A 19,669-nucleotide genomic window follows, 5' to 3' on the forward strand; every position below is an offset into this window, starting at 1 on the left:
TCTTGCAGTAACTCATTACCATGGCTTACCATGAACCAAAAAGACCTCTGCTTTATGTAGTTTCCTTTAAAATTAAAGGGCATGATCATCAGCAAACAAAACCTTTTCTGGAGTGCAGGGGAAAGGGGAAATGAGAGTAAGAATTTTGATACAACTTCTTCACTTAACTGTTCTCTCTGGTCTCTCACAGATTGCTCAATTTAAGGAAAGGATTCCATATGCCTTTCTAAAATGCTGGACTGATGACAACTATGAGATTTTAAAACCTGTTTATCACAGATGCTTACAATCTTTGCTATAATAGTCTATATCAAGTCTCCAGACAAGAAAAGTCTAGCATTAGGAGAAGCACAAGGGCGGGGGGCGGGAATCAATCCCTGAAACCGTTAACTGCTTTGAAAATACCTTAACACAAAAATGTCTTGAATGCACAGAGTATTATTGAATATCTAGAAACAAAACAAATCCAAACAGCACAAACTAGCACCAGTCTGAACCTAATGCAACTGAAAGCAACAGTCTTCCCTCGTGAGAAAAATAGTTATCTGAAACCATTTTAATATGTTAAAGAGGTGCTGTAACTTTGCATTCTTTTAACAGTTTTACGAGATACATTAAATACCAACTGTGCAGGCACAACACATCCACATCTAGAAAAAAGCAAAGTCAGTCAGTCTAAAGATAAAGCTTGATTAATTTAAGAAAAGCATTACATGATGTGAGGGCATGTGACAGGGAATTTGAATCAATGAGTCAAGCGATCCCAGATTCTGTGCAAGACTGACATAATACGGGCAAGATGCAAAAAAAGTCACCCCTTCCTTCCCCTTTCAGCTCCACAGAGAATCAGAACACTAGCGTTTAGAACAGTCAATCCACCAATTCCAAAGACAACATACACTATAAAATATTAATATATTAAAAAAAGAAAAAACAGAATTCTTAAAACATGGTTTTCTTCAATATTGTTTCTACCAAATGAAGAATATACAGGTTCATCTTATATTCCCCTAATGTAATCTGACATTTATATTATTAATTGAAAATGGCTTATCTGGCATAAAAAATCCATTCTACTAAACTTGCAAATAGGCAATCTTTAAAAAAAAAAAAAAAAAGTAGACCACAAAGTTTTAACAAGAAAATGCTTTTAGCATTTCAGACTAAGTATCTGTGTTTTAAACAAAACTCACTGGCTGTACAGTGCAGGCTCTAATCTTTTTTCCAGCCATCAAGTTATGTTAGAAGCTAACTGAATTTTTTCCTGTGTAAGGATTTTGCTGTATTCTCTCAGCTGTTGACAAGACTGCAAAAGGGAAAAGGTTGTCTGGACAATTTTAAACGGTTAGGATTGTCACATAAAAAATGTGTTAAAAAGTGGTTTACCATAAGTAAAAGCATGTCAAGTTCAACGCTGATTATCATTTAACTCCATTTGAACTTGTTTCTGCATAAGTAGGAAAAACAAGTGAGTGTATGAAGAAGGCAGGTTTGAATTTAATAGCTATTCATGAAAGTGAATCAATGAATTAATTTGATTTTGATTGAAAACAACAAAGGTAAGGGTTTGATTTTAAGGGACAGTATCCTGCCCTTCTACTCCAAAAGTCTTAGCTTACCCATTCAGACCATCAGACAAATATTTAAAACTTTCATCATAGAAGAGCATAGGGCCAAATTCATTATTTAATTCAATAGATTGAATTATATCTTTGCAATAGAAGTTTACACTTACATTACCAATTATATCTATAGCAGCCCATCAGTACATAGTTAGACCTAGCTATTCCTCATTCAGAGATTGTTTACATTAAGAAATTATTATGATCTTTGCATTCTGTTTAATAATTATGTCACCAATAAACCATTTCCACCTTGGAATTGCACTTTTATCTTTTTTATGTTAAATCTGCAACCACATATGATAGGGAACAAGTCATTTTTAAGACATGCATACAGACCATCTTTTCTGTATACTCTTAAGCTCTGCTGTCAGGGAGGTACATTGCAGTACACGGCCTGCGCTGTGTTTTAAAGAGAGACACACTGGATTTGAAAATCTTAACACCCTCCATTCACATTCATAATTTAGGTGTCCTTTCTTCAAGAGTATTGTCCGAATTATTTATTCCACATTGACATATGATACACCAAACTTTTAGCCCTTGCTTTTGGCTTCCTTTTAGACTTCCACTCCATCATACAGCAGCACGACACAGCCAGGAGCTAAGAATAAACAGTTGCATACTGAGACAGCCACCCAAGATGACAACAAAAGAGCAATGCCTTCTCAGGACTTCAGACAGTGCAGGATCAGCTCATTACTTTCAACTGAGTCTCTTACATGCTACTTCAGTTATTTTACATCTGTCCAGTGAATTCCACTACAAAATTTAAAGATGATTGTCTGAGTCTCGCAAAGCAAACTGTGTGTTTAGAATGGCTTTTGAAGTTGCGTGACTGTGGTGATAAAACCATATTCAAGTTTCCAACTTCTTTTCTCAAATTGTTCAAACAGTCTGCTACAGGTATATATAGAAGTCTTTAAGTTCTAAATTAACAAACTACTGAACTGTTCATTATCAAAAAGTAAAACCTAACTTTTTAAATATACCTACTCTAAAGAAATATTTAATGCAGCAGGGTAAGCCTTTCCAAAGCAGCAGCTTTGCTTACAAGTCCCAACTCACTTGACCTGCAAGCAAAAACACTGAAATGGCTTAAAACCTTTTCAAATTGCATGGAATGTGTTTTCTGGAAGGACTTTAGGAAAACTGTGAAAAAAAGACATACTAGAGAAACAGGAAAATTATTGGAATATTGTTGAATTATCCTTAGAAATTGGAGTTAAGGCTCTTTTTACAGAAAGAGCTCAGTGGTAGAATTGCCTAATAGTGGTGGAAATAGATTTGTTTTCTGCCTCAGCAGCAGAAACATCTCCTTTCCCAGGCATTGTCTCACTAGAAACAGTAATGTAACGGCAAATAAGATTTTCTTCCATTCATTCTCTCTCCATTCAGAACTACAGAAGAGAAATAGCATTTATCTGACGATATGAAACCTTTTAACTCTTGTGTTCCAGTACTTAGTTATGAGTGAAGTGCACAGAGCAAATTGAGAGAGAAATCAAGGAAAGAGCTTACTTAAACGATGTGATGATACTCCTCCAAACATCCATCTGATGATTGAGTAGCAAGACAGGAAGAAGATACAGATAGATAGTGACACCTGTGGGAACTTCATTTATAAACTTGCTTGGCTTTCAAATACATAAAGTCAAAATTACTTCTGATATTAAAAGCTTACTACTCTTAGAACAGTGAGAGAAGCGACGTTATTTTCTTACTCTAATGTAAAGATGCCTGATGATAGATGACACAGTTGAAGTATCATGCAATCAGAAGGGCAAACTTGCTGGCGGAGGTGCTGCTAAAGGGGACATCAGATCACGCAGAACCCAACTGCATGCTCAGCCCATTACAACGGGTCCACAAGGATCCATGGAAAACTATCCCTTGCTAGATTTGTGCTCTTCTTGACTCTCACTGGTACTGAGTAAGACCTTTCAGGTCTTGGCCAGAAGATTTTATTATAAGACCTGTTGGATCAGGACCGTTGGCCACTCCTAAGTCCAAACTAGACCATGACTTAATCTAGACAAATCTTTGTAAAGAAGATAATAATGTTTTAAATGAAGCATGGTAAACTTTTACCATTAAAACAAACAAACAAAAACCCTACAATTTTATTAAAAATGCCTTTAGAAAATCATGGAGCTACAGACTTGGATGCAAGAATAGCCATGAAAGATGGGACTTTCATAATAAAATAGGAAAAACTTGTCTATTCCAAAGGTAACTAGAAAAAAAGGACCAGCCAGTGAGGTACATGGAGGCTGCAAAGCCTACTCTGAATCCACAAAAAGGCCATGACCAACTTCAGTGAGCTTTGCATTACAGTTCAGTATAACAGTTCTGTAACCACCTAGTTATTTTACAAGTGGGTAAATATGAGTAACTCCCATTTATCATTCAGCACATATTGTAAAGGTAGGATAGAATGACAGTTTTTAAAAGCATGTAAGCATACTTAAGATTTTCTATTCTCTTTCATATAACCTCCCTGCTTCTTTTTAAGCAATGCACCTCTAAGTCTTTGGTACGTTCTCTGAACAGTTTTGACATGTTTCAAACCATAAGATGGCAGGAGCAGAGCTTTGTCTTCCCGTGTATATATCCTGTTTGCAAAAGCCTGGTTTACAGATGCAAATTATTAAAATAATGCTGAGAAATTTAATAAAACATTGGTTGATGATCTTCTGTTTGATGCCCTGCAGAACTCTTGTGGGATTCAATTAGAAATAGGTAAATGCATTCAAAGACAGAGTCTGGTTCCTTAAGCAAGAGAGGTTCCTCTTCGTGCTTGTACCCTCGTTATTTCAAGCAGCTTCTAAAAGTCAAAAGATTAATTTTCTGTTCTAATTACCTGTTGGATGTAACAGACAAGCACTTTGCAAGTATTTTTTAATCTGTGTGGCTTTGATCTAATACCCAAGAACCATTTTATCTATGTTGTAACATTAACATACATAAATATACACTAATCTTTCATGTGGTTCACCATATTGCACATAAACACAAAAGATATTTTGGAGGAGGACATTTCTGGTGAAATAATTCTAATTTCTCATTCATACTGTGGAAACAGCCATCGTCCCCCTTTTCTCTGCTCAAAAGTGGTTTTGGTTTTTTCAAGTTTTTAAATCTATTCCATCAACACACAATAATTTGCATTTTATAAAAATCCTTATACCAGACTCCCACGTTGTTTAAAAAACCAGTAGCATTCTGTCAAGGACAGGGAAAAGTGCTGCTTTTTAGAATAAACATATTTTAAATATCCAAACCTGTGCCATTTTAGGTTTTTGAACAAATTAACATTAACAAAATAATACCAAGAGCAATAAAGAGGAAGTAACAAATCCACAAGAATCAGGCTTGCATTAATATGTTATACTGTATGCACTTCCAAGTTTCAAGCCCTGTCAAGAACAATTGCTTCTGAATGCCCATTTCTCTGCTCTATCCTATATCAAAACATAGCAAATATCCTTTCAAGCTTACAACTTAATTTCTTGCCAAGTGGAATGCATTTTGTGAATTCAAACATGTAATGGGACTTATTTTTTTTTAACTGAAGTTCTACATATTTTGAGGTTTTATGCCAAATTTTCTATATTCAGCAATTTGGGCCTTTTCCAGCAATTTTCATTTATGATGCCCCTCTCTATGATGAGTTAGAAGTCATTAACATAGAACCAGAAAAAATCGTAATTGACAAAGGGCAGAAAACAGTGTTCTCACTGGACTGGAGCTGGGTGACGCATAGTCAAGCAGACCTAGCCTCTGCTCCTTACTTCAACAACTGCTCAAAGACCGTTACTCAACAAATTCAGCCCACAAGTGGGAATCCTGTGCTGAATTTCAATTTTGTGAAGATATCTGCTGCTAAGTCATGGAAGCAAGAATTTACACTGGAAACCTAACAAGAACCATCAAGGAAGGTCTCACCACTAAGTAAAGAATGGGAACTGAGAGGAAACATCAAGTATGTGCTCCAAGAAGAGAAGTAAGAATTTCCCCTCTTAATAGCAAAGAAAGTATGGTTGCATTTCACCACCAACCTGCCCATCACTTTAATACCCTGGCTATATTAATAAAAGTAAGGAATTAACTGAATATATACAGATTAAGGCAAATACATGGAATTAGCATGAAACTCTTCCTGGTTAATATGTAATGAAGAATGCACAATTCCTTTAAACAAAAGTAAGAAATACACCACATATTGTTTATACCAAACACAGTTGGAGACGTGAGCCTTTCGCCTGGGAAAACCATCTTCAAAGTAGCAACTGTTTTCCCAGCTGTGAATACTCTTTCCTGGGAAATCTATTCCTACCATTACAAAAATAATTTTCAAAGGAATGTAAAATTATTCAGCGTAATCTATGCCTATCCATATTTCAGACACTATTTTGTAACTTCTTAGACATGTTTGTTTACAAAAGGCCTACTATTCTCTATAAACACTATATGGTGTCACAATCTAACCTACCTCTTTTAAAAAATAAATAAATGTATGGTTAATTTAATGAAATAATTTAAAGAAACTCCATCAATATTCTGATGAAGAAGTGTTAGCAGGAAACAAATGTTTGAGTCCCATAAGCAGCTGCCCTCAAAGTTTGGGGTTTTTTTTCTTCTCTTTTTCCTAATTTGAGAAATATTGCATAGATGATAAGAAAGCAGACAAACCAAGTAAGATGTCACACAGTAAGTCATAAATGCCAAATGGATTTATAGCTTCGTAATTTTTTTTCAACTATCAGAAGGCCATCGTACAACAAAGCAATAAGAAACCAATGGGCCAGCAAATTTGTCTCTTTGTGCAAGTAAAAAAAAAAAAAAAACACAAAAAACAAATAAAACAAACACTCAACTGAAAGGTAGCCCAAAGAAAAGAGAAATAGGCCCAACATTTCAATTATAGACTGACCAAAACCAGCAGACTAAAAAGAGCACACTAATATCCATACTGACATTTAACTTCGCCATTTTCAGAAATAGCTAGCACCTCTCCTTTATCACTAGAAAACTACTAACTGCTGACGTATCTTTACATCGGGGCGGGGTGGGGGGGAGACTGAAGGGATGGAGGGAAGATGAAAGAGTATATCATCTTCATAACATGGACAAAAGTCTATTTGCATGTTAGAGATACTTTAAAAGCAGTCAAAAAAACGCAGTACAAGACAAGATTCTTATTTTAGGAGGTTATGCTAAATAAAATTAACTTTTTGGAATTTATTTTCCTTTTTTTCAATATTTAAGATTGGTTTTCTACATATTTCTTAAATAAAAAGTAATAACCCCAGATAACACTAATGCATACAACAGAGTATTAAGCTAGCAAAGCAATACTAAACAAATGGAGGAAGAGTTGACAGTGGAATTGCAATGCAAGCAGTTTCCAAAATACATTTTTAATATATCTAAGATACAGCTAATATTGGTAGCCTGGTAATCAGAAGAAAATCGTGCAACATCACGGTAAGTTGTAACTTCGTGGCATTTTTTAGGATGGGAAAATACAAAACAAGTTATTTTGATGGTTACAAGATAAGCTTCCTATTAATTAAAAAAATAAATTATTGGAACAATAAAGGATTACTGAGTTTGGTTGCAAATCATCCACAACTCATTATTTCAACAACAGGCTTTGGTATGAACTAGTGGGTTGTCAAATAAATAAATACACTTTAGCTTTACAGTATCTGCTTGATTGGTTTTGTTGCATGAATGTCTGGTTTGCATTCATTAAACATTCAAATTACTATCCCAGTTACCTGATTACAAGCAGCATTAGAGATTGTATCAAAGTAGCATTCCTAGCTATTCCCCTAAGCTCATGCCAAAACATTTATCTTCACAGCTTAAACATAATTTTATGGGGTTTTCCACCACTACAAGCAAACAATGATTTTAAAGAATTGGTTTTTGTAGTTTGCTTTGCTGTAGTACTAGCTTAATAACTCCTTAGTGGTCTTTATGATAACCTCCAAAAAGCCAAACATAAAAACCTCTTCCCTACTAATTTTGCCATTTTCCCTTTAGTAAACGGATCTTACTGTTTGGGCACCTGCACACTAGCCCTCTGATTAAAGAAACACCATGAGCTACTTGTTTATTTGCCATTGTTTGTACTATCTGTATGGAATCTCAAAAATTAAATTCCTTTCCCACTGATTTTGCCTTTATCTGGAGAAAATGTTGATTCCTCCTCCTCCTCCAACCATTTGCAATGCTGAAGATAACAAGGAACATACAAGGAAACACCCACTGACTGTATGAGCATTACCTAAAGTACTCTTCAACCATGAACAACAGGATTCAATTTATAAAGATTGATTGCCTCTTAGTCATTGTAATTTCCCTTAAAGTTACAATGTTTACTAGACTAAATTGGGAAGGAACAGGAAATTAATATTGGTTTTTATGGATTATGAATTTTGAGTCTTGCCTAATAGATGTTCAACTCTGAAATAATTTCTTACTCTTCTGTAGAAAGCCTGCAGCTCTCAAAACAGCACTGGAGAAACAAGATCTACTCTGAAATTACAAGGTTAAAAGATCCTTTGATACAGTAAGGTCATTCTGGGTAGAACTCAAATAGCCTTCATAAACAAAGCAACCACAACATGTTGTTCCCTACCTACAGTGTTGTAAGTGTCAGTACTGCTGTTTCGATAAGCTTTGTGGCACTAAGGCTGCTGAAATTTTGAAGGGTGAAGAAATCCACAAAGAGAAGCAAGACAGGGGTAATTGCAAGCAAGCACTTCTAACGCTTCCGTTATTTGTTAACAGTATTGTAAATATTTTTTTCAGAGAACTGAAACAAAATTAATTTGTGTCAGACAAGGTTATTCAGAAAGTTTTTATTTAAGAAGCCAGTAGTTCAGACCACCAGTCTCTTTTCCTTATGCCTATGTTATGTGACAATTCAAAAGAATAAACTCAAACTATCAGAAGTATGTTTGTAAACTACAAAATCATTAAAACCCAAGTGAAACTAATGTCCAGGCCTTTAAAAAAAAAAAAAAAAATCCACGTTTAAAATGCAGGGTTTATTGCCAAGTAGCTAAATAAAACATTAACATTATGAAAATCTGTCAGAAAAAACACAAGGCTGAATTAAGCTTAAAAACTTTTATTGCTCAGCTCCACTAGAAATGTGTGGTTCTAAGATCATTCATGAAAACATTTATATTGGTCTTAAATTGCTCATTGTTATTTAATGTAAACAGAAGAAACCAAGTAGATGAAAATCAATAAAACATCAAGATTACTCTGAAAGGTCAAGTTGTTCCAAGGAAAAATGCTTTAGTCTTAGGCTGGTAAGAATTTTTGAAACAAATTTCATGAAGGAATGATCAATGTACACTAAATCCAGTCACTTAAGGCACATTTCAACTTGCCTGCCTGCGGCTCTATAACAAAATCAATTAGAGATTTACGTTTTCCACTTTGGAGACTAAAATTGCTGTACTAGAACAGAAAAAGAAGTAAATCTCAGGAAGTGACTTAATGAACCAGTGAAACCTCTCTCCCACCAAAAGCAGGAAGTTATATAGCTATCTTTTGACTTCTTTCCATCACATACGAGACTCCTTAGGAGAAACTGGAGTCTACCCATCCTTACTTTAAGAATGCCAAAAAAAATTTTCTTTAATTCAGTTACTGCAGTTCAGTAAAAGTCAATCACAGCTCATCAGAATCCAGTCATCATGATTCAGGAATTTCTGTACATCTATCAAGGTTCTAGCCTATTTTAAAGTAGCAGAAATAAAATTTAAGTAAGGCAGGCTGTAGAATAAACACTCTCAGCAGTTGCCTTAATTTTTGTTCCAAATTTCTTCTTTAGAACTACCCAGACTAACTGAACACATCACTGCAGCCGCGGAGTTCCTCCTGTACACACAAAGCAATTTTACATTCCTTTCTACTACATTTTCTATGCTGACAAGGTTTGATGACGAAAAGCATTTTAAAGTGTAACTGCCATTGTGACTTAACCAAGTATTTTACACAAAGCTGGGAGTACACATGCTGAATAACAATCAAACTGGTAAACAGCTAACGTTCATTAACCATTTCTGAAGTAAAATTTTTTAAGATCTGCCTCACATTTTTCATTCTCAGCAGCCATTTCAAACAAAAAATGTGGTCCACTAACTTACACTTTCCTACCATCAACAGTTACAGTTTAGAAAGCTGATGCCAAAAAATGGCTTGTCATAGACCTTATATGGTATTCCCTAAAACTAACAGTATATACATGTATAAGCCACCCACTGACACCAACTTTAATAATTCTAAGAACTGTTGTGCCTAGTGGCATTCCCTAATAGTATTAAGGATTCTTCTTTCCATTTAATATTTGCTCTTTCTTTCAGTCCTACAGTCTACATGGCCAACAAAAAATAACTTGGGGGTTCTAAAAACTTATCACTTGACATCAGATGGTCCAAAAAGGCCCTGCTTGCTATGGGTTTGAAGCCCACTTGGGAATTTTTCTGCTTTTACATTAAATTATACAGATGTCACAGGCAATAAAATTTTAATTTTGACATTTCAATTTCACAGTTTCATCCCGGAAAATTATTTTCACTCAAATTGAATTATAGTACTGTGAATATAAAGTCTATAATACATACCCTACAATAGAAGAGAGAAGCATTCCCTCTTATTAAGCCATGAATACCAGATTTTCCATTTTTGTTTTGATACAGACAAAGATGCAATCTTTCCCTTCTTTAGTTAGGAACGTTTCTGCTGAGTTCAAAACTGCAGAAATTTACAGACCTCTGAATAGCTACTGCCAATAGGTTGGCTTTTCTTATATTATGCTTCACAAACTCTAAATGTAAGAGCTAGAGACACTTATGCATGCAAAAGCTCTCAAAAAATATTCTTACCAATGAGCTTAAATAAAGCCTAATAACAAAATAAGAAGTACTGCTTTTTAATTATATGATCTCCACTGAGCTATACATCTCATGATAAATGAAATAGCAAGCAGCTTTCACATCGGTTTTATGTTAGGCCAGGAAACATAAGAGGTTTTAAGACCATGGCTTAACATCACCTCGAGAATTCCTGAGGAAAAAACCTTTTCCTTTCCTTTTCCACTTCTCAACAGTATCAAACTGCTTCATATTTCTTTGGTCCACCTTCTACAGTAAGCACCCAGAACAGCAGAATTGACTCACCCTGTTTATGTATCATTTCCATGACAAAAAACCTACAGGTCTAAGTTTCCACTTAAATAAGATCTCAATATTGCTAATTTCATTCTCATAAAATTAATTCATTATATGTTCAGTACTACAAAGAGACTGCTGACACCTTCTGGCCACTTGACATTCTCTCCAAAAATCAAGAGCATTTCCAAGAAAACATCTTTCATGTTTTTCCAACCACTCAGGATCACATGAAGACTTAAGCTATGCCTGTATTGCCATATGACAGTTGCTTAAAGCCATTTGGTTTGCCATTCACTCATATTCTCTCACCCATTCTCTGTCTTTCACAGAAGCATCCAAAACAAACAGAGATCATGTACTCTGACTACTACAGTCATATCCAGATTTGGCTTAATTTATCTTCTCCTTTTAACTCTCACTCTAGGTACATCGCATCCAAGTAATCATTGTAACTGAATCAAATTGTACATTCAGATTCAGTACTGAATCTCTAAACCCCATCACATCATGGGTATCAATATATCCACATTTTATTGAATTAAACAGTCAAAACTAGGAGAACCTACCTGCAGATTTTGTTTCTTTTTCTTTGGTTCAGTATCCGATTCCAGCTCTCCCTTTTGGGCGACACGTTGCTTTAGCTTTTTTCTTTTTTCTGCCTTCTTTTCTTTTTTTTCCACATTCATTTTCGGCATTCTAAAATAGAACTATTCTGTAATAAAAACCACCAAACTGCAGTTAAAATCTTTTTTTATATTTAAGGTCAGTCTCATATACAGACAGCGTTATACTATAATTATACTGGTATGACAATTGTTTGTGACTACTTAACTATGAAATGTATGTCTGCACTGAATCTTGATCCATTTTGGAGAATTTTCATCATGCTTCTTTTAGCAATACATTATAGTTAAGCTACTATAAAACTAGAATGTCATTCTCCTGTAGAAAACTCAACACCTCTTGTCCTCTCAGGCCCCATTGTGGAAAATGCTTCACTGACCCTCCTGGTAGTGATCCCCCATAACTGATGCTGTGCATTCTGCAGGTTATAACGCACCACATTGAACTGTTTGATCAATTGCCTACCTCAGCTAACACCAATCAGACCTCTCTCTTCTCAAAAGACATTAAAGCAACTCTCAGTCATCTCATTAATATACATATGTGTGCATGCCCACAAGCAAAAAGTAAGCCTACTTGATTACTAAACAGGTAGTTTTAAACCATCAGTTCTGTTTAAACTGCAAGTTTTCCTGTTTTCATATAGATGAATGTGGAAAAAACATGCTTAAAGAATTATATCTCATGAGTTTTACCTTTCATTTTACACTGACATAAGGGCGAAGGCAAACAGGAGTTGGAGAAAGCCTGGTTCTGAAACCAGGTCTAGTTGTAAGTGTGTATTATTTCTCCAAGAGAAAAATCTGATTTCAGTGGCTTTCAACAGCTGCCCCTACACAGTCACTTTCTGCATAACAGCACAAGCGTAACAGTTGACCCAATCACAAATATTTAGCTTGAAGCACGCTCTGAAAGATAAAACAACCCACAAACCCGCTTTGGTAGGCACCCCTACAGCGGAACCCGCACAACCGATGGGTAGGAGCCACCTGTGCTGCCTGACAGAGCAACAGGGACCCAAGCGCTCGACACCTCCGCCGCAGTGGCACCTCGTTAGCCGTACCTCTGCCAGGCCCAGACCCACCAGGCCCTGGGCGGGCAGGCAGCACCTCAGCCAGCGGGCAGCACTGGGGAGGCACCTACTCGCTGGCTTCCCAACACAAGACCTCTGGGTTTGCTTTTCTTTTTATTGAGGAGCGAGTTAAAACTTCGTCACTAGAAAGCTTATGAATTTGAGTGGTATGTTCTCAAGAGCAGCCACCAGAGCGTCTTTCAGGGGAAAAGCAACGTTACTGTCCCGTCTCCAGCACTACCCACCAGCCCCTCCGCAGCGCAGGCCCGGCACCGAGCTCCCACCCTCCGCGGGGGTCGGGGCAGGCGGCTGGGGGACGAGAGAGGGAAGCTGCGCCGGGGGAGGGGAAGCAAGCCCCTCAGTCACCGCCGCCGCGCCACCCCGACTCTCCCGCAGCCCCCAGCCGGGCAAGGAGCGCCCCGGGGCTCCCGCCGCCCCCCGAGGCTGCTGCCGGGCGCCCAACGGCGGCCCCGTGGGGCGGGAGCACAGAGGACGCGACCGCCGCTCACCCCCTGCCCGCACGCACCTCTCAGACCTTCCGCCTCTGCACATTTAACTGAGCCCCACGCTTGGCGCCGGAGCCCGCCCCCTCCCTCTCACTGGCTACAAGGAGAGAACGGAGGCGTTTGGTTGGTCCTCGGGATGCCAATCAGGCGGGCGACCAATAGGAAGTCAAGCTCGGACTTCATCGCCCACCTGGTACACGCGTGCTGAGGAGTGCTCGGCCGGCTTTTGGAGGCGCGCTTGACGTCACCGTTGTGCGCCGAGAGCCGCCACGGAAGACGACGTCCCCGCTTCCCGCGTAGGGGCGGGGCCACAGAACGTGCCCCGCCTCCCGTTGCCTGGGTGATCCCCGCCAGGCTCGGAACCGTCCCCAGGGCCTGACAGGGACCCTCCCAGCTTCTGACTGGGACTCTCCACGTTCTGACTGGGATCCACCCGCACCCTGACTGGGATCCACCCACACCCTGACAGGGATCCACCCACACCCTGACAGGGATTCCATCAGGTTCTCACTGGGATCCTCCTGCGCCCTGACAGGGATTCCATCAGGTTCTCACTGGGATCCTCCTGCACCCTGACAGGGACCCCCCCAGCTTCTGACTGGGACTCTCCATGTTCTGACTGGGATCTTCCTGCACCCTGACAGGGATCCACCCACACCCTGACAGGGATCCCATCAGTTTCTGACTGGGATCCTCCTGCACCCTGACTGGGATCCCACCAGGTTGTGACAGGGACCCCCCAGATTCTGACTGGGACTCCCCAGGTTCTGACAGGGATCACGCTGACAGGGACCCCCCATGGCCTGGCAGCACCCACCCCTGCTCTGTCCACGAAGGACACCGGGCGTAAGGCCAGCCCCGGTGCTCCCCACACAGGCAGGATGCTACCGGCCACGGCAGGCTGACATGTTGCCCTGTGGGTGCCATGCCAGCTGCTAACGCAGTGAGATGCGGCTCTCTGGAGAATGATGGTGATTCCTTTCAACCAGCAGATCCTAAAGGCTCCGTGTCTGAGACAGTGTTATCTGCTGTCCTGATCGGGGTGAGGGAATGCGCTGGCAAGAGGCAAATGCTGCAGTTTGAAGGGACGAGAAAACCATCTCCTAGCACGAGGTTTCCAGGGAACAAATTGGTTTCCGTGTTTTCATTTTCTATAAATACCATGTGCACAAACATTTCCATTTCCCTTGGTAATTTAAGGGCAGGAATATTTACCACAAACACACACATAGATGGAGCATTTTTTTGGTGACAACCTGAAACAGGGGTTTTTGTTTCCATTTGCTTTGATCCCAGTAGCAGCTGAGCTGCTGGCTGTGGTAGCAGATGCTGGTGGCAACGACCCCCTGTACCGCTATACGCACCACGGGCAGAGGTAAACCTTCACACCTCTGCTTCCTTCTCCTGCCCAAAGCAGGGTCACACCTTCTGCCATCGCTCTCCTTCCACCTCCTCCCCACACTGTGGGGTGCCAATCCCGTCGCCCACCCATCCCTGCTGGGCTGGGCAGAGCCTCTCGGCTCTGGTCCGTGTCCTCACGCCAGTCAGCACTTGCTGTTGCTCTCCACTGGAAAACCCTTCCCAGACCACCAGTGGGGCGCACAGCATCATTCGGGGACATGTGGCCGGTTATGTATTATACAGAAAGATTATAAAAGTCCTAGTACTGTAGCAATGTGCTAGGGCTGAGTTATGGCGTTAGAGCACACAGGATAATCAGTAGGTGGTGGCATCTAAAATTAGAGTTGTAATTTAAGCTTTTCTTTCAATGTGGATAGGGAAAGCATGTTTTTCCAATGTTTAGACTTCCTAAAATAATGATTGTTTTATTACATATCCTATTGTGACATCCTGTGGTTAAACACAGTATTACAGATACTGTCAAATCACAATTTTGATCACGATTGCATAAGGTTAGACTATATGGAATCAGCAGCAGTAACTCATACCTACATTACATATTCAGTTTGGCCAACTACAGCCTTCCATATAGCTTTGATCTTCCCCCAGAACTTCTCCTGGATGAGAAGAAATCACATTGGGCCAAACATGAATATGGGATAGCATGGGTATTTTGTTCCGCATTGGCCAGAAATCACATTCTCTCTGCCCTTTCTGATGAAGAGCCTGCATCTCAATATAGCAATTGTTTACATGCTATCCCTGTGAAGGACCGTAAATCCACATTTCCCCTTTAGGCAGCATTTGTACTCTACCTCTTCAAAGAGAAACAAGAGGCACACAACAGTCTGCACAACTGCAGTACACCTCAAGGTTATATAAAGCATAGGCATTACCTGCACTTATGCTCACATATCTTACAGTATTATCAAAGATTATTTTTCCCAGGTCAAGGAACACAACATTCTCTTCTATGCAAACTGCTCATCCTCCCACCTCAGCAGAACAGCATTGGGCACTCATAGCTGCAGGTGATTCAAGGGACTGCAATTACCCTTCAGTTAGTCCTAAGCCAACACTCCAGCCCACCAGCCCCAGTGTGCAGAGGAACAGCTCCAATGACACATGAAATTGAGGTCTTGACCCCCTGACATCATCAGTAAGCCTTGGCATTTTTCTCACAATTAGCTGGATGAGAGGCCTACTTAGATCCCAGCTGGGGAATTAGCATTGTTCATTAACAGCACATTTCCATTTCATCAACCTACAGTATTTCAAGCCTCAAGCTAAGCAGCTGGATATTCATGCAGTTTTAAAGAGCCAAGATAGCTGATCAGGATAATAGATGGAGCGTATCTGTTATGTCTTCACTTGTTTACGCTTTTGAGGAAGACAGCAAGAACAACCTCCCTAGACAATGCTCTATTTTGGCCTCATTCTCATTACATGAGACACAAACAGTTGATGCTACTTTCTCTGGCTTCCTTTTCCCCTCCTCCCAACTGCAAAAAATAACCATGCAAATCCAGGTTTCAATGTAAGGGGCAATAAATTATGAAGAATTATACTGTGCATGCCTCTGTGAGCACTAGCCTTCAGTGAATTGCTTAGGAAGGGCCTAGAAAAAAAAGGTATGGCTTTATAAATCAAGTACTTCCAATGACATTCAGAAACCAAGAGGCAGCTTATATAAAACTCAATTCATGTTGATGTATGTTGTTTGTCAAGCAGAATGCTGCACTGTGTGCCAGCTCACTTCCAACAGGATTGAGACATGTAACAGTAGCTTGTATTTCAGACTTTCATCTTAGGAGACTCATAGTTCAGACTTCGCATGACCTAAGCAAAGCCAGCTGTGTTTCATAGTAATTTTACTCTTCCTACCTCCATGCCCTAGTTTCCTCCACCAAGTATTTTTCAAAGTATTAAAAGTTTTATTCCAAGTACAGGAACAGATAAAGTTGGCTTCAAAAGGGTGACAGTTTATTGAATGCATACAACATTATGATACAAAAATAAGTTAATTGCATAGAAAATTTTAACAAGGTATAGACAAGATTAACTTTAAAGTAGACAAAAGGTTTGATCCAGATGTGAAGAGCCTCTACTATCTGCATCTGAAAGACATAAGAATGCACTGTAAGAGTTACACAACTAAAACTTTCAGTCACAAGTAGATACAACATAGCAGGGAAGGCCTTGGGCCATTTATGTTAATTTAGATGCTTGCTATGCTTTCCTCAGCATTCTGAGGACACACCATTTTTCCAGAACTTGGCCAAGACTCACACTGAGCAGGTGGGAGACCAACCTGCTGTTACAACAACTTGATGTCCTAATGCTTGTGTCTATATAGCTATTTTAATCACTACAGTACGGAGAAGTAAAGATTTACTTGTGCTGTCAGAACCCCTCTGCAGCATTCCCAACACCAATTAAAGGTCAACTACAAACTCTAGAGCAGTTAGGTATGACAGTGGCACTCCTACACTGTGTTGACACAAGACTATTTTTAAACAATGTTTGTCTTTTCTCCTTCTGCAGCTTATACCTGTTGTGCTGAAGACTCCCATTAGATGGCACTCCAATTGCTCCCGTTGACTTGAAGGCAGTTTGAGAGGCTCTCATCAGGGCTGCATATCTACAAAGAAATACAACCAGGCTCAGTACCTCTTATGCATACTGCCAGTAGTTTCACTCTTCCATCCGGTTTAATTATCTGCATCTGCCACACAAGTCTCACAATCCTATTGTACAGAACAATGAAGGTACATCTGCCTGCAAGAGACAGATTTTTATTAAAACTGCATTTAAACTTGGCTTGGCAGGGTATTGATTGTTCTTGGTTACTTCAAGGCACTGGGCAGAACTTCAGGATTCTAGTATTTAGATCCAGACCCCAAAGGGTACTTGAGTTGGCCAGTGCCAATTCTTAATTAGGTGAGGCTGACACAGGTAAGCTTGAAAGAATTTTAGGAAAGCATTTGACAAGCTTTTATCTTGGCTCACAGACCTTCAGAAATTAAGCCCAAGACACAAAGAGGAAATATTGGCTATTTTATTGACATGACCAGTAGTTTACACAATTCCCTATTTGTCTGAGCTCCCCACCAACCCCCAATACTAGCTCTGAAATTGCAGCTTGAGCTCAAAGTATCACAGATAGATCTTACCCTGCCTTGGAGGTGGGGTGGCTGCTCCCTTTACAGTCATGATCCAGAGGATGCCGATGTTTTATGCAGAAGTTGCCACCGCACTGTTCACAAACTACCTTCATCATCTCTTTCCTTTTGCAGCCTGGCTTTAAGCACTTGTTTGTGAAGATCTAAATAACAGAGGACATGAAGTTGGCAATGCTTGCTTTCTGTGATCAGCTTCCCAAGCAATGACAAAGCTGAAGCACAAATGCTCAAGTGCCCTTAGAATTAAGATGAAACAGAGCAAGCTTCTACACATTCTGTCATCAGGAGACCTAACTTCACAAGCAGTAGGCAGGCAGTTTAGACTTCCTTACCCTCTGCTTCTGCTGTGCTGGATTGTATTTGCAGTCCTGATCCATGTGGGCTCCAACCACAATATCTGGTATTTCCCCCTTCTGTACTGGGATAGGCACATTACAGAGTGGACACACTGGAACCTGCACATTCTAAGAACATACAACACCAATTAGAAGTCTAACTCAATTGTTTTTCTGTCCTTCTCCTTCTCTTACCCAAGTGTGATAGCAGTGTATTCTCAAGTGGTTTATGTTCTACTCATTTACTAGTGTTTTTAAATATATACTTCACAAAGGTAACTGCAAATCATTATCCAAATAGGACTCAGACATGCTTTGCCAAATCAATTTGTAGCAACATATTTGGTAAGCTGACGTTAACTATGCTTCTAGGCTTTCAGGAATTACAGCCTTTGAACACTTCAAAGCCCAGAGATCAAAGTTAGGCCCAACTTATTCTATTTATTTCTTCTGTAGGTTCACGTTTGCTGCCCTTCAACTTAAAGGACTGGGACAGCAGAAAGTTTTAGGCCACAATATATTACTTAAAATATAAAGCACTCCTCTCTGGGAAGATGTGGTCTAAGTGAAAGAAACTAGAATCTAGCAGTCCTGACCTCTGAAATGTTATGTTTCTATATATTTGAAATTCAGCTGTATCATTAACTTACATCTTGTGGTTCTCCCATCTGTTTCTATTGAAACCACAGGTGAAGTTTCAGAGCTGCCTTTACCCATGACTTAGCAATTCTGCACTGTGAATTACTGACTCACATATAGGAACTTACTTTCTTGTAGGCAGAGCTACACTTGTGGTCATCATAACGGATGTGATCTTTACAGAAGACTTCCCCACACGCATCACATTTCAGAGGAAGGAAGTCTGGGAGAATAATAAAAAAAAGAAATAACAGATTCTCACAGAGCAGAGCTAAGAGCTGTAAGAGTACTCACAAAAGACTACAAATAAATTCTAAAGCAAGTAATTTTTGCCTAGTCATAATCCAACTACCTCTAGAGAAAGTACATCATTTTTCACAAACATTAAAACCAAAAAACTCAGAGTGATAAGTTTTCCCTCTTTTTATCCACAGCGTTAGACTAACACAAGCCATAAATACCCCGGCAGCTTGAGTGCAGGCGCTTTAGTGAGGCACCAGCCAAGAGCTAGGAGTTGAGTACAAATCCAAAGCCCAGACTCGGAAGTCTTTTTATTCTTTAAAAAGCATTTAAATCATTTAAAAAGCAGTTTAACAACGCACGAAACCAAAACACACCGGGCTCAACTATTACTCTTTTACTAGACCTACGTGGGGAGGGACTACAGAAGCAGCACTGGTGCCTGCTACTAACCACAGCACGCTGTACAGACTCGGGGTACAGGATTTGGACCCCCCCAGTACACAAACCACCCATCCCTTCCGCATGCCACCCGCACGGCTGCTGCCCGGGGTCGGGAGAAGCCAGCCCCCCCCCCCCCGCCAAGGAGAGCCGGTCGCCGGTCACGGCTCCCTTGGGGCAGCGCAGGAGCCCTCCACCGCGCCCCGAGGCCGCTCCTCACCCAGCTGCTTGCAGGCGCGCTCCGAGCAGTGCTCGCCCAGCCCCGGGAGCTCCATGCCGACCCTCGCCCCGAGGACACGGCGACGGTGACGACGACGACGCCTTTATGCGCCGCCCGCGGCCCCGGCCCGCGCCCACGTGCTGAGTCACGCTCCCGAGCCCCCCCCGGCCACCGCGGATGACGT

General features: G+C 40.3%; 1 protein-coding gene and 1 long non-coding RNA gene across 5 annotated transcripts in view; both read right to left on the bottom strand.

Moving 5' to 3' along the window:
* Nucleotides 1–13,250, bottom strand: part of LOC104833545 — a 26,825-nt gene extending 13,575 nt beyond the window's left edge. Inside the window, exons 1-2 of the long non-coding RNA XR_774534.1 lie at nt 13,048–13,250; nt 11,392–11,537 (exon numbers count right to left, since the gene is read on the bottom strand). This is a non-coding gene — a long non-coding RNA (uncharacterized LOC104833545). The remainder of the gene's footprint in view (nt 1–11,391; nt 11,538–13,047) is intronic.
* Nucleotides 13,251–16,397: 3,147 nt separating this feature from the next.
* Nucleotides 16,398–19,540, bottom strand: ZFAND2A (zinc finger, AN1-type domain 2A). 4 transcript variants are annotated; one of them, XM_010570273.1, is made up of 6 exons: nt 19,486–19,540; nt 18,713–18,807; nt 17,943–18,074; nt 17,602–17,753; nt 16,980–17,069; nt 16,398–16,545 (listed from the first exon to the last, which is right to left on the bottom strand). In XM_010570273.1, exons 1-6 carry the CDS (start codon nt 19,538–19,540, stop codon nt 16,536–16,538), a joined length of 534 nt encoding a protein of 177 aa, XP_010568575.1. In that variant the 3' UTR covers nt 16,398–16,535. The 4 variants fall into 4 exon arrangements, with proteins under 4 accessions (XP_010568575.1, XP_010568574.1, XP_010568576.1 ...); XM_010570274.1 differs by lacking the exon at nt 16,398–16,545 and adding an exon at nt 17,172–17,206 and having other exon boundaries at nt 17,004–17,069; XM_010570272.1 differs by lacking the exon at nt 16,398–16,545 and having other exon boundaries at nt 16,573–17,069.
* Nucleotides 19,541–19,669: the final 129 nt, after the last annotated feature.

Source organism: Haliaeetus leucocephalus, unplaced genomic scaffold (assembly GCF_000737465.1).
Source record: "Haliaeetus leucocephalus isolate CR32 unplaced genomic scaffold, Haliaeetus_leucocephalus-4.0 Scaffold295, whole genome shotgun sequence".
NCBI classification, from domain to species: Eukaryota; Metazoa; Chordata; class Aves; order Accipitriformes; family Accipitridae; genus Haliaeetus; species Haliaeetus leucocephalus.